Below are 15314 nucleotides of genomic sequence, written 5' to 3'. Positions count from 1 at the left end.
AAGTTAAATGATCAAAAAACTGTATCCCAAATCCAAAGTAAACTGATGATTTCAACAAAGAATCAATAAAAATATCATATGACACGATCTCCATGGACAACAATTCATAGAACTGCTTTATTTTTGTATTCATTCTGATTGAGTCCAAACACACACACATACAGCCATCTATTTATCCTCACGTATAAATAGATGAATATACACAGATATACATAAATACACATTTCTGATATGCATATTCATTTTGAAATCATGCTATGTCTCTGTAAAGGACTCTCCCTATTGGATGAGGGCACACAGCGATTTGAAAACACATACACAACACAGCTGAACAGTTGGAAGAATCCCTATTGATTTGCATGTACAGTAAAACCCACAAACCTTTCAATTTTGGATATCTTACAAAGAAACAGCTGTGATTTATAGACCATAAATTTACAGCAGCTGCATCTCAATAAACACACTGAAGAATATGGTACAGTAAATTATGTAGATTGCAATCATTTCTTGCCCAGCAGCAAAAATAAAACCAAATAAAAATAATATTCTCCGATTCAAATGGAAAATATATTTGTATATCTTTATATATGTATTTATAATTTTATGTACACATTCCCAGGAGCACAACTATGAGAAAGAAAAATAAATACAACAGCACAAGTGAAAAAAATATAAACGATAGGCCTACATGTAAAATTTCTCAATAAGGCAATAAAAATGAACTCAAAAGCTAGACTGTACAAAATATTGCTGCTATGGTCTCCATCTGATGAACGACAGCAAACTGATTACAACTGGCCACTGCACATCATGAGAACGAGCTGATTTCTATTTTACAAAGTCTGACATTGACGTGTCCTCCTTTACACGCAGACACACATAGAAACGCACCAACCAACTGAAGAAACTGTGTCTGAAGTTAGATTAAAAAAAAAACAAAAAAACTGTTTGTTGATCTTAAAGCTGCAGTAGGCAGTTTGGACATAGACAAAGAAAAGGCCCCACCCTCTCGCCATGACTCGTCCTCTTAAAGACGCCCCTCCAGCGCGTTGCGGCCCCACGGCAGAGCGCTCCAGGCCTCAGGAAGCTGCAGCGCTGTCCGTGAAAGATGTGCCATTAGTACACTGCACACACTCACACCACTCTCCCCCCTCAATAGTTATTCCACACCATTTGCCATCGAGCCTCCTGCCACTTTTCGATACGAGCGCCATGGTGTCCAGCCCGAGGCTGCGTGTGGCACCTTGATGTGCTCACACATTGTTTACTATATGCTGTTGTAAGCAAAGGAGGGACTGGAAATTTATCGCAAGTTGCAGGCTAGATTTTCTAAAGCCTGTATACAGTCAAGAGGAGGTGCTGAAGTCTAGTTTTCTCTCAAAGCACTTGAATTACAACATGCTGACAGATCATTATGGAATTTTTGTCCAATGAGGCTAAACAAAAAACCCACAAACAAAACAAACAAACAAAAAAAACTGCCTACCCCAGCTTTAAGCCTTACTCGAGAGTCCTAAGACGTCAGCCACGAAGAGACTACAGTAAACACTAACCCTACAATGACTGTGATTGACTTCACCAACACACACGCTCGATAATCCTAACAGAAACGCTGTGTAAATATCATCCCGTGTGAGCAGAAACGAAGATAACGTGATGTATGTTTATTTGGCCTCTATCACTAGTTCATCTTCAGGTCCTCTTGATAAGTGCAAACAACATTCAACCCATTTACAAACTGTTGTGTCTCACCAAGTCAACACTGCCACGCACTGTGTTCATTCACATACTGTATACAGATAACAGGTACGATATTGACTGCAAATACTACAACTGATGCTCTACATCTACAAACATCTGAAATGTCCAGTCAATGGATTTCTTATTGTGAGGAGGTGAGGGCGACCAGATAGAGCAACTGTCACTGATATGCTGATTATTTTCCCACCTTAAAAAAAAATTAAAGAAAATATGAAATTCTATTGTTACAAATGATTTGTGTGCATCTGTCCAAAAATAGGGCAACACTGGAAGACATTGTAATGACGTGAAGATAATGACTGACAATGTCTGCTGCCTTAGTGTTGCTATTGATGCCCTCTGTTTTGAAGGCAAGAGTCATAAGCCTCGGCTGATTCCACAAAAGGTGCGTGAAAAAAGTAGGAACACTGAATTTACACGACAAACGTGATGTGAAAAAGAAAAGTAAAGAAAGAAAAAACACTAACCAGGAAACTTTCAAAAAAGCTGCAGTGATGAAATAATCAAAACAAAAATGAAAGTTCTTTGGATACAAATGAAAAAAAAAAAGCATTTAAAAGTGAAAAAGTACCAGTAACAGTGAGGATTAGAATAAAATACAAACAGACAAAATAAATACAAGTTCACAGTAGTAAAACAGCTGAGAAAAAACTCAAATAAAAAATGGTGCAAAAAACAGTTTGATATAAATAATAAATTATTGAATGAAACAACTTCTGATCGCTAAATATTCACTAAAGGAAATGATGTGTTCTAATTCTTCCCTCTATAAACTAAACTGCATATATTCACTACTGGAAATGTGAGGATGACACAGACATCTAGATGTTTTGATTGGCCAAATGATGGCTATCTTTGTAACTCCAGTTCTATGAGTGCAGGCAGAGCCCTCCAACAGCACAGGCTTGACCCCTCACACTGTGTGGCTGCGTGTCCGGCTCCCTGGTGGACGTCATTTGTTGTGTTTCTCTTCCAGCTGAGAGAAAGATGCCAGGTGAAGGTACAATGACAGTACAGTCAACACCAACGAGGGCTGGTGATTGGCCAAATATCAGCGTGCTGCCCTGCAGGGGTGAGTAGGGAAGCCTGGAGAGCCTGTTAGAGGGCTGTGCTTGTGTGAACTAGAACATACTGTACAATACCGACAAAAAGTATTCACCCTATTTGGAAGCGATCATGTTTTATGTTTACTGATGTTGAAAGAGGCCACACTTTGATTTTTGGGGTTTTCCCTTTCGTTTAGTGTGTTCTCTGGCTTTTTGGTGCAAAGGGAATTATTCTCTCCTTCAGGAGACACTGCTCCTGAACTGCCTGAAACGTCTCGACTGTAGTCCAGCCTTTGCTTTCGTTACTTGTTAGTGTCACTATGAAACATATTTGCATATAGCCAGCCTAGAAACTAGCTTGGCACACCCTCAATCTACTACTCCCACAGGCTGAGGCGATGTTAGACTAAGTTAATATTGAGGGACAATCAAAAGAAACTGTGAACATCAAGCCTTGATGCTGCTAACTGCTTTTTCACATTGCTTTTTGTGGAGTTTTGTACCGCAGTGCTCACTCTGCTAGCATTAGCTGTGTTGTTATATGGAAGCCCGATCTGCTCTGGGGTCCTCACTGGGATGTGCGCTGTATGTTACCTGCAGCTGTCGCTGCTGTATGTAAATTTATTTGATAGACATGCCCTGGAGGTAATGATATAGCTACATGTGAAAAAGAAATGGGCAAACCGCAGGAATTCATCTGCTTAGCACCGCAAGTTTGATTAGCACCCAGCAGCTAGCTTACTCAGAGCATAAAGCTGGAATGTTAGCGGTCTGCTTGGCAGTGAAACTGAAGCTAACACGGATCAGAAGTGCAACTAGACTCAGACAGAGCTGATGTGGAGACATGGTGGGCGGTGCCTGCTCAGGCCTGTGGAGGCTGACCAATCAGAGCAGAGGGGGGGGGGCTTTAAGAGACAGGAGCTAAAATGGAGTGTTTCAGACAGAGGGTGAATAAAGGTGCTGCAGCAATGGACAGAATGAGAAATATGATGTGATCTTGAACATTAAAACATGTAAAAACATTCAAGTAGACCCCAAAAATAAAAGTACGAACCTGAAAATTAGCATAATACGGCCTCTTTAGAGGGTGTTTTTACACTGATCAACATCAAAAAACAACATTAAATCTACTCTGATTCAATGTTATAATATCATCTAACATGAAAACTTCCAAGGGAGTGAATACTTGTCATAGGCACTGTGAGTGACTATGGTCTTTCATGTATGTCAAACATATAAGACTACAGTATATGCACTACTGTATGTCACACATACACATTATTATTAAATTGATATAATTTTCATTTGTCAAGGGTGAAAGGCAGGGATGGTTGGAAATCCACAATGTCATCACTGTCAGGATTTTTTCCCCCCTCTGGTACACAAGTCACTTTTATCCCCCTCGATGTCAGTTTCTGTATGCATGTTTAAAATCCTGGTTCAGACAGAGATCCTGCTGCTACCGCTGAGGTCTGGCCTTCAGACCGACGAGTCCTCTCCACTGAGACGTTCACTCCTCTCTGCCAGAGAACAGGGTTTACTGTTGGAGACAGACAGAGTGAATGTATTAGGCAGAGTGTACACAGCATACACAACATTATTTCCCGAGGGTGTGAACTGTGTATCTGCTCATGCATTACTTCCTAATGATAGTGAAGCAGCGAGCCAGCTAATAAAAGTGCTTTTGTAAAATGAAGGGGGTGCAGAAAAATAGAATAGATAAGGCAAGCAGAAATCTCATAAACATAAACACAGACACCCCTGAGTCACTGATCAGGGGAAGTGCAGATGTATTCATGTATTACAGACCAAAGTGATAACAGAGTGTAAGGTTTTGACACGGCCTGCACCAGCAGGCTCGCTCCAGTCTGCTCGCATTAACTCCACAACTAACAATTCGGGTGAACATCTTGCATCATATCACCTACATAATTTAAATCAAACGCTGCTCTCTGGTGGATTTATGCTCACTTCCTTCTTCTCTAGCTGTCAGGTGATCTTGTAAAGAGACCTCATCTGTATCTTGTAGCAGAGGGTTTCAAAAAGCAAAATTTTTTATTCACATCTTCGTCGCACGTATCTACCCAAATTGAACCAGTTATTCAATGACTTCACCAGGAATGTCGGCACGGAACTTGCTTTGGGACATCCCTGTTGTCAAGATGTGTTTGAGAAGATGGAAAATAAAATGAGTAGGAAAAAAGAGCCAATGGTGGATGACACCTTATCAGAGTATGGCACAGAGGAGAAGTGCGGGCAAATGCTGCTACACTGAACCAAGTAAACAAGCAGCCTCACATTAAACCTCGAAAGGAAAACAGTCGAGCCAAGTGATGTCGTTTCTAATTCAACACCATGTTTTTAGAACTTTAATTACCAGATTTACCAAATAGCTCCATCTGGGCTAAGAACATTCATCCATTTTAACACTGAAAACAAACAAATTCTTAAAATTCATGTGTTATTGCATTAAAAAACCCCAAATAATGCCCATGTTTTGTGAAATCTGACTCCTCTGTGAGTTTAACGTACATATCTTTGGCAGCACGAGCTGTTCTGCTTCGTGCAGACCGATGCAGTAACGCGTCGTGGTAAATGCTGAGCAGCTTGTTGTTGGAGGGACACAGGATGGCTGGTCGTGGACTAAATGGTCACACAAGCTATAAGTGACCATTTCTACCCACTTATCGATGAGGAATGAATGCTGTAATGTGGGGGTGGGTTTCTGGACGCAGAGCAAGCCTACCCTTGGAGCAACGATGGACTTTTGAGCCTGAAAAGCTTGTACATTTACTGTAGAAGCTTCTCACACGGGTACACTGATCCTCTCCGTTACCTCGAATAAACAATCACCAGCAAATACAACTGATCTTATTCCTTGTCTAAGGGGTTTTCCTGTACTTAATATTTTAGTGCTTCTCACTTACTGTCTCTCTTTCCCAATCCCCATCTGGCAGGGCCTTAGACTCTGAGCCATAGTGTAGCGGAGAGTACACCCAGGTCCTGTCCTCTGGAGGCTGTTTTTACACACCCACCACAGCAGAGGGGGACAGAGGAAAGGCCAGAGGCACAGAGACAAGCAGCAGGGGCAGGCAGGAGAAAGACACAGGAGATCACGGGAGAAGAAAAGACAAGACAGGAAATGAAAATTAGGGATGCATATAGGAGGAAATGTTGCTGAGAGACATCGGAAAGTGTGAGCTTGACAAATCAAAGAAGTGTAAAAATGTTTAAAAGGATGTGTTAATCCTTTCGGCGGTTAGGAGACTTGACCACAGAGATGAAAATTTTGGCAAATAACAGGTTGTATTGGTACAGAAGAGTGCTGTTAAATATTAGGATGGGTCTTACTAATGTGTGGTTAAATCTTAGACTTCTGGCCCGTTTGGACGAGCTCTTTGGGACGCATAGTGAAGTGTACAGAGTGAGGGGATGAATCGCTGCATCAGCCAAACGGGGAGCATGAAGAGCGGGAAGGAGGAGGAGGTGGGAATGGGAAGAAAGCCAGGATGCTGGGACAGTCAGACACAGAAAGCATCCTCAGTCAAAGCAAAACACAAGAACAGGATGTTTCTCTGATTTTTTTCCTTTCCAACGAGCAGAAGCGCTCTGTGTGTCCAAAAGCTGCGGTAGGTTCTTTGTAACTGGAGGCACCGGCCCTTTAAGGGAGGAAAGCAGCTGCAGCGCGGCGTGTTGGCGATGGTGATGGAGGTGGAGGTGGTGTGGGTTCATGTCACACACACACACACACATTCATATTAATATACACACACACACACAAAGCTCAGCATGTTGGAGCTAACACGCCATCCACACAGGTACAAAGGGGGATGAGGCAGGCTGTCAGTGAGCGAGGAAACAAATGGAGATTCAAAAGAAGATGAATAAAAGGGTAACAGAGACACAGACTGTCAGATAACACGTCTTTTGTCCTCCCACACTTCACGGTCTTCACTATGGGGAGAGTAGGTATTGTTTTCTAGTTTTAACAAATTGGAAAAAGCACCTGCAGGGACAAATCACACAAAGCTGCAGAGAACCTTGTCTCCTCTCAACACTGAGATCACATGTTTCATTCAGCCGAAGCCATGTGCTCAGGACTAATCTAGTCTAACACCAGGACAGGGACCACTTACAAGACCAGATCCATCTAACTCACGTCTCACTTACTGGCCAGCTGGACTGGCTTTTCCTCCTCTGTCGGAGAGGAGAGACCACCCAGGTCCTCCCATCAGGAAACTGACAACAACAGAGGGAATATGGTGCAGGGACAAACACAAAGAGACATGAAAAGATGAAGGCGGGCAGAGAGAGAGGACAGAGGATGAAAAACATGTTGGAAAAAAAGAAGCGTGCTGAGGTGAAAATGAAAAAGATTGTTCTGTGTGTAACCAAGCAGAGATACACTGGATGAGTCAGTGGTGACAGATAGATTCACAAGTCTAGCAGCCACTCTGTCCCCCACCCCCCACAACACGCCACGATCTCACCACTTTCATTATGACTCGTGAGGACAATCACATGACTCCCAAGAAAGAGGGGAAGGTTAGAGAAAGAGCGAGAAGTGGAGAATAAAAACATTCGGGACTAGATGGAACCCAGGAAGGTGAGAATTATGAAGCACAAGTGGAGCAGAGGTGGAGGTGAGGAAGTGAAGATGAGAAGGATCAGATGTGGAGGACAGAGGTGAAGGACAGCAGAGCGCCAATCATGAAAAGTGAATGTGGAGACTGTTGATAGCGGCTGAATAATTTAGTCACGAGCCACCCTGAGGAGCCTGTGAAGTAACCACACACGCACGCACGCACGCACGCACGCACGCACGCACGCACGCACGCACGCACGCACGCACCTACGCACGCACGCACGCACGCACGCACCTGTCTCCCTCTGTGCCTTGAGCAATCACTCCAAACTCAGCAAAATGATGTGCTGCTTTCCCAGAGGAGCTACATGATCACAAACGCTGCCATTGAATTCAAAACGCGCCCCGCCCCTTCCTTCTATGTATACTGCAGTCTGTCAGGACACCAAAGAGAGACCAGAATCATTCTGTTATGTATAAAACAGAAAGTGCCTTAGATATGAAGTTGATGACTGTTAAAGGCACTGAGATCTGATTTATTTGGATTCTGTCCCGCGAAAAACTCAAGGTGGCAAACCAAAACCCAAAAACAAAATAAAGGAAATCTACTGTACAGAAAGTGAGCCTACGACATATGAAATGGATTTTTGCCTCAGAAAATGCTCCATCATACACAATAATAACGAGTCTGTGGGGTTCTGAAAGCGCTTTGGTAAGTTAAAACCATTTTGCCTCAGAAAGGGATGAGAAACTGTCCCATGGTTCCTGCCGTTCCTGTGTGAACGGTGCGGACCAGCACCTGAAACATTTATCAACGGAAAAAGCAGGTGGAGCAGCCATGCAGAAACCTGATTTGTGTGGGATGTCAGAGGGGAGAAGTGACCGTGGTGATGATGGAGATAGCAGAAACAGACGGGGAGCACAAAGGATGATCAGATGGCGAGTTGGCTGACTGAGCTGCTGAGCGGCTGAACTGGCTGAAGCGCTCGAGGTCCTGAGTTTTAATGTACCTCAGTCCATGTCCAGGATGTGTGGCGCTTTCACGCTTCAGTTTGGGTCTGTGGCAGCATGTTAACAGCAGATGAAGCAACTTACTTTCACTTGGCCACTTCCAGCGTGTTTCTGTGTAGTTACACTTCAGGATGTGCACAGTGTGGCTTCATGCAGCACTACAGACCCCCCGCTGCTGTGCACAGAGAGTGTATCCCCTGCTTTTGAAGAGTGAACTGGGCATCAGACGAGAGCGCTGTTAAATAACTGAGGGAGCCCGTTCACTAACCTGTTGGCCATTAGGATTTCTCATGCCACATTAGAGGGTGTTTGATTCCTGATAGGAGACACCCAGCAGGAGCACGAGACAGGTGGGAACGTTTCTATCTGTGACTGTGATCACTGGCTCCGCTCTCCGTCCTCCACCTGACACTCATACATTCATTTATAGCCGTGCTTTTGGGCACATTTAGACCTGCCAACACAACCCTATCTGATGATAGCCGCTTGCTTTTAGTAGGACAACCCTGCAGACCGAACACACTTAAACTGCACAAGCTTCATTTGTTATTCACAGAAAATGAGCTGCTGAGTGTGTCTGCAGCCTTGTTGACGATCTTATTAGACAGGAACTGCAAAGTGGTGTTGACATGCTAATATCACTCTGTAAAAACACTCCAAACCAATGTGCACACTGCAATATGCTTGTTTAAAGAAACAGTTCGACATTTTGGCAAATACACTTACTTGCTCTCCTCTCTTAGATGAGAAGATTGATACCACTCTCATGTCTGTACAGTAAATGTGAAGCCAGCAGGCGGTTAGCTTAGCTTAGCATAAAGACTGGAACGAATGCCGAAGTATTCCTTTAAATGAATGCACCACACACTGCACGCTCTGATTTCCATACCAGCTGTTACGTCCTTCTGTCAACGCCGCTGTAGGAGAGCATCATACATGGCTCAGTGCTTGACTTTATGATCATAAATACGTTGTTTACTGTCATATTAGCCAATGCGCACTGACGCTGATTGAATATTAAAGATGATTTGATGGCTAAATAAAAATGTCAAAGTCAAACAGATGAGAAGTGATGCGAGCTAGTCCTACTCTGAGATGTGCTCTCTGTTGTCTAAACAGGGATATCATCGAAAAGAATCTAAAATGTGTGTATATGTATGCCTCTGTGTGTGTGTGTGTGTGTGTGTGTGTGTGTGTGTGTGTGTGTGTGTGTGTGTGTGTGTGTGTGTGTGGACGGTCTGACTTACAAAGTAGATGTCTGTGATTGGCACGTCATCATCGTCATCGACTGAAGCCTGGCTGGTGCACCCTGAGCCGGACATCTGGCTGGCCCTGTCTGCCTCCACCACCACCTTGGGACTGGACGGGGCTTCTTTGGCTGCCTCGGGAGAAGAGGGGGCAGCCGGGGCAGACGAGGAGGAGGAGGCTGCTTCGGGGGCCGGTGAAGAGCTGGAAGGCGCTGCTGCAGTGGCTTCGGGAGCCTCGGCCCCAGCTCCTTCCTGAACCTCACTGTGGGAAAGCAGATATGGGACTGATTTAGGACTCACTGAGAAGTACGCTTTTTGACCGCCATGTTGATAAACAGGCCAAATTAACAGGCCAGACTGTAATAACTAACTTCCTGTTGTTTTTAGGACAAGAGCATGCACATGTCCCTTTCACTTCATGCTGTGTCGCTGCCTCATATCTCTACCTCCACGGCCCCCGAGAACTTTTTTAAAAACTATATTGGTTCAGGCACCAGTATCAGGAAAAAAAACACATGATAGCCAACCCGACTAGCCATAAGCCACTTTCCTGCAACAGGGCAGAGGAACAGGACCAAGCTATTAGACAAAACTGGCTCCAGCTAAAATTCAACAGCTGTGTGTGTGGGTGTTTATCTGCTTAAGCTCTAAGATTTGCCAGCTGGCTGTGTGCTGTCACAATCCTTTATTGTTCCTGGCCAGATCATAAACTATTACGAAGGATTTAGGCGCGTCCACATTGCTTTCTCAGCTTCTGTGTTTGAGCTTAGCTCCACCAGGGGAAAAGCCCAGCAGTTGGCCACTGAGGCAAAAAAGCCGAGCTGGCATCTCTAAGAGAGACCTGATTGGCTGAATCAATGAGAGGGGCAGGATGGGGGTTGCCATGCAAAAAGCCTCTCTTTCACCCCTCCTCTTAATTAATTTAGATATATCTTCCCAAACTGTACATATCCTGTATCATTGTCTCTCTGAGTACCAGACCCCTCATCTTCTATTTGCTGCTGTTCTTTCTCTGTATTTCTTCACACATTACTCATCAGTTCCTTCTCATCTTCTCTTTGCGTCTTTCTCGTCCAATCAGCCTTCCCATTCCCATTTCTCCGCTCCATCCCTCTCTTCTCACAACCATCCAACCAGTTCTCCAGCTGTAGGTGAGTTCGAGGCAGCCTGGAGTAGTGGGCTCAGTCAGATGGTTCATTCATCCGCCTGTCGCCGTCTCAGCTGCTCTCACCGCTCCCCTCTCTCCTCCCCGTCGACTCCTTCCAGACCCCCGGGCCATATGTCTAGCCACCGCCCTCTCAGCGTCAGACCCAATTATACAGTTGGTTTCCCTTTGCAATCACACCCTGATCCTCACTGACCAAACCTGAGTATAAATGTGAACCCCACTGCCACAAAAAGTGTTTTAGTCTGTGATCTTTGAGTCTTGTCTCCCCGGCTGTTTTCTTTTTTTTAATGCAGTTTCACTTTTTAAGTAAAGCTAAAATGCAAAACCAATTAAGCGTAATTAAAAAGCAGATTAGAATATGCAAAGTATCAGGTCATTCCAGCTTTATGGGAGCAGCCCCTCGCCTGCAGGCTTGCTGCTCCACTGACCTACTTCTACTGGCTGGTTCCCCCATGTCATGGCCCCGTGTCTGCCTCGCAATGTCACCCCATGAACAAACACGCACTGCTCATACAAACAGCACAAATTACACGCATGTGCACTTTCTCTCATAACCTGATTATTGTAAAGTAGATGTCTGCTCCAAACAGTGCCCAAAAACAGGACCCCTAGTCCTATAAACAAATGGGTCAGTCTGCTTTCAGTGTTTATCCATGCGCCATGTTAGAAACTATGTGTGTTTATGTGTGTATGTGTGTGTGTGTGAGACAGGTGTGCTAATCTAACAGCTGGTTGATCCAAGGTGAAACACTGGTGGCAGGTTATTTATAGAGAGTCATCAAACTGAGTCACATTGATGATCAGGGTCATGAAGGACTGGCTGCAGCTCTGCAGCTTATCTGCTCCATGCGGGGTCACAGGGAGCGTCTGACAGAGCTCTTTGAGTCATCGCTCACAGTAAAAGCACCTCAACGTGTGTCATGGTCTGTTTGGTGTATGTGAATGTATTTATATTTAACATTATGGAGAGTTGCTGTGTCTAACGGTGGGCTAAATATGGCGGCGTTTCGCCAGACAGACAAGCAAAAGATCATTTTCATCCTAATATATTCTTCACTTTACAAAAATTTGGATCTCTGTCATGTCATGAGCGATCGGACACTATGACCATCCTTCACAAGAGCAGCAGATGCCTACACAGGAAAAAAACAGGCTGATATTGTCCAGAGCCTAAAAAAATGTTTTAAAGGGAAAATATACCATGAAACAGAATTTACATGCTATGAAAACACACGGACGACTGAGCTCGAAATCAGAGCATCGTGGTTTAAAAGGGTACTCAACCAATTTAGTACTTCTATAAAATTGCCAGACTCTCGGTGGACAGTAAAAATCAATAGAAAATCAATCAATGTTTCCAGAGGTTTGTATCCTACCTTATCAAAGTGCATCAGATTTATAATAAGTACATTAATCTCCATTACAGTTGCTTTATTTCTTGTATCTATTCGATTAAAAGTCCAGTGAGTAGGATTTAGTGCCATTTAATGCTGAGGTTGCAGATTACAACCAGCTGAATACCCCTGGACTCACCCTCCTCTAAGTGTGAAAGACCCTCTCTAAGGCAGTGTTTGGTTTGTCCATTCTGGGCTACTGTAGAAACATGGCGCAACATGGAAGAGGACCCTCTCTCACTGTAGAATGAAGGATTCACTCTAACATAATGAAAGCCAGATTCTTATTTTCTTGTGATTATACACTAATGAAAACATACCTTTTAACATTATTTTCCATTTCTACCAAGAGATCCAACTAAATCTTACACACTGGACCTTTAAAGGACATGTTTCGATGAACTGTGGAATCTAGAGGTTTTCACACGTTGCTGGGAGTTCATCTATTCTGCTCAACCTGCCGTCGCTGGCGTACCTGGCTTCAGGTGAAGGCTGTGGAACGGAGATGGTGGGCTCGCTGTCGTGTCTCTTCAACTCCACCTCCACTGTGATGGTCTGCTGATCCTCCTCACGCACACGCATCTCCTCCTGGGTCCTGAACGCACACATAACACGCATAAAATAACAAGCAGAGAGGAAAAGAAACACGTGTGAAAAACAAACACAACTACATCTTAGCAACAGGAAGAACGGGCCTACTCATAAACACTCTAGCTGACCTCACATTTTCTCTTCTACCCACTCACCACACCCAGAAATGTCTAATGCTGTGAAAACATGAAGCTAGCAACCCTCGAAACTCTGTAAAAACAGCTCTGTTAATACTGCTGAAAAAAGGTTTATGAAGTGAAAGTAGCATTCATGCTCCTGACTCACCTCCCGTCATGGCTCAGAGACTGGGTGTGCCTCCTGGAGACAGAGGACATAGTGTCAGCACAAGCTGTACATGAGGACTGCAGCAGCCAGCTAACGTGCAACACATTGGTGTGGCTCTTAAAAATGCCTAACTGCTGAACTCATAATATGAATTTTCTGGTAGAGCTATGAAATAAATGTTAGGCTATTTGCCAGTGACAGGGCTCAGATTGCTCCACTTGACTTCAAAGTGTGTGTGTGTGTGTGTGTGTGTGTGTGTTAGCACCTGTAGCGGGGGTGCTCGGCCGTGTCAGAGGGGGACCTCTCTGGGATGGACAGAGAGGTGGTGGAAGAGAGAGTGGTGGCAATTGAGGCTGTGGTGGCCTCCTCAAAGGATGGAGGAGTACATGGAAGAAGATCTGGACGCCCTGTAAGAGACAGAGAGAGAAACACACACACACACACACACATATTATTTGTCGTACTGTATTGTTATTCAGAGCCTGTTCATTTTCTGTTTTTCAGTTGCATTGCTGTTTAGAAAAGCAGACTGTGAAACAGAAGCCGCCTGCAGTCTCTAACCCCTGATACTCCACAATGACCGGCGGATGTGAAATTCTGCTAAAAACATCATCATCTGTGTCTGTATACGGCGTTACGTACCCTCATCCTCCAGTGTTGGGAAGCTGCGGGCTCCTCTCAGGTCGTAGATATTCTCGTCTCTCTCAGAGGGCAGCTGGCTGGCGGACCAGGCTGCACCAGGGCCAGCGCATTTAGGCACCGTCAACGACACGCGACCCTTCTTGGATGGAGACGACTTCAGAGCTGAGGGACGACGCACATTAACACATTAAAGCAAACACGGACGTGAGATACGGCGTGTCGTGCTGTCAAAGCAAAAGCTGAAGTTTCTGTGTGGAAGTCCTTGGAAAGGGATGAGAAAGAAAACTGAACAAGGCTCAAATTGATGTTAAACTCTCACATGACATGGACCAGCACCTAATATGGCATTAAGGGACTGTATCTGATTTTCCTGTCAAGGCTCGGCAGTAAAAGAGACAAAAGCCTGGCATCTGACATTTGCGTCTGAGGCTCTTCCAGCAGAGCCCCGTCTGACTATGTAAGGCAGTGTGATCATGTAAGCTCAACTCACAGGAGCTCTTCTTGAAAACCGTGCTGCTCATGAACTTGAAGAATCTATCGGCGTAGAAGCCCGGCCGGTGGACTGACACAGTGTCCTGCGGGACACATGGAGAGATTAATGAGACAAACAGTGCATGAATAAAACGATCAAAGCAGCGCTTTCGGTAGATTTACTGTCTGTTAGTTGCTTTAGCGTCCCATTTCAGTCATTCTTCTCCTCTGGGTCAAACCACCAGACAGAACGGCGCACACACACACAAAAAAAAACGAATGACAGACAGAAACACAGTCCGACGGGGCTACAGACACGTCTCTTCATTATTTATGTTGCAGCAGACTCAGATCGCTCTGCCAGCAGACGGACAGATGACACTTGGTGTTTGGTTTAGACTGACAGCGACGGAGGAGACCGAGGAAGCCGAGCAACAGCAGTTCGGTTATTATTAGCTTTCTGCATCGGCGTCACCGAATTTCACTGTGAGTAACATCTTTGAAGGCATTCACCTATGAGCCAACTGTGAGTAACAAAGAGAGAGTGAGGAGTATCCATTATCATCAGCAACAGTGACGCACAGGAGGCTGTTACGGGGATGCTCACCCTCCCACATACATGTTGCGTATGAGTGTGTTTCAGAGTGCAGTGAGTAAGGAGAGAGACGACTGGTGAGACTCGCTCTATCTAGAGAACAATCTGATGATGATGTGCAGCAGTGATACTCAAAACTTACAGCCCATTTGGCCCACGATAGGGTGCCGGGTGTCCTTCTCGATGACAATAAACTGATTCACACTGGGATTTTTTTTTTGTTTTTGGTTTGTTTACACCAATTAGTCAGGGCTGCACAGACGGACAGATATGCCAGTTTCGTATGATGGGATAAATTAGGCTGTTGGTAACAGAGAGAGCGCTGTGATGCAGTAAGATTACGCAGGGGAAGACGACTATCAGATGAAGAGGAGCAAAATTACGCAGAAATGAGGATAATCCTCATCCCATAAATGTGCATTTCACTCTAAAATATGCTATGTATTCTGTCCCTGGTTGGAGCAGTTTGTGCTAATGGTTTGTGTTTATGAATCATTCCAACGCTTGAGAGATTGCGT

General features: G+C 44.6%; 1 protein-coding gene across 2 annotated transcripts in view; it reads right to left on the bottom strand.

Moving 5' to 3' along the window:
• Nucleotides 1-99: 99 nt before the first annotated feature.
• Nucleotides 100-15314, bottom strand: part of pip5k1ca (phosphatidylinositol-4-phosphate 5-kinase, type I, gamma a) — a 46372-nt gene continuing 31157 nt past the window's right edge. The window contains exons 11-18 of one of the 2 annotated variants that reach the window (XM_076726241.1): nt 14221-14305; nt 13731-13892; nt 13354-13495; nt 13089-13121; nt 12688-12807; nt 9651-9912; nt 5735-5824; nt 100-4347 (exon numbers count right to left, since the gene is read on the bottom strand). In XM_076726241.1, the coding sequence (XP_076582356.1) occupies nt 4345-4347; nt 5735-5824; nt 9651-9912; nt 12688-12807; nt 13089-13121; nt 13354-13495; nt 13731-13892; nt 14221-14305 (897 nt within the window). In that variant the 3' untranslated portion in view covers nt 100-4344. The remainder of the gene's footprint in view (nt 4348-5734; nt 5825-9650; nt 9913-12687; nt 12808-13088; nt 13122-13353; nt 13496-13730; nt 13893-14220; nt 14306-15314) is intronic. The other variant, XM_076726242.1, reaches the window with a different exon arrangement.

The sequence above is a fragment of the Chaetodon auriga genome, chromosome 3 (assembly GCF_051107435.1).
Source record: "Chaetodon auriga isolate fChaAug3 chromosome 3, fChaAug3.hap1, whole genome shotgun sequence".
Lineage (NCBI taxonomy): Eukaryota > Metazoa > Chordata > Actinopteri > Chaetodontiformes > Chaetodontidae > Chaetodon > Chaetodon auriga.
Note: the sequence above shows the minus strand (reverse complement) of the source record. Positions and strands in the feature narration are given on the sequence as shown.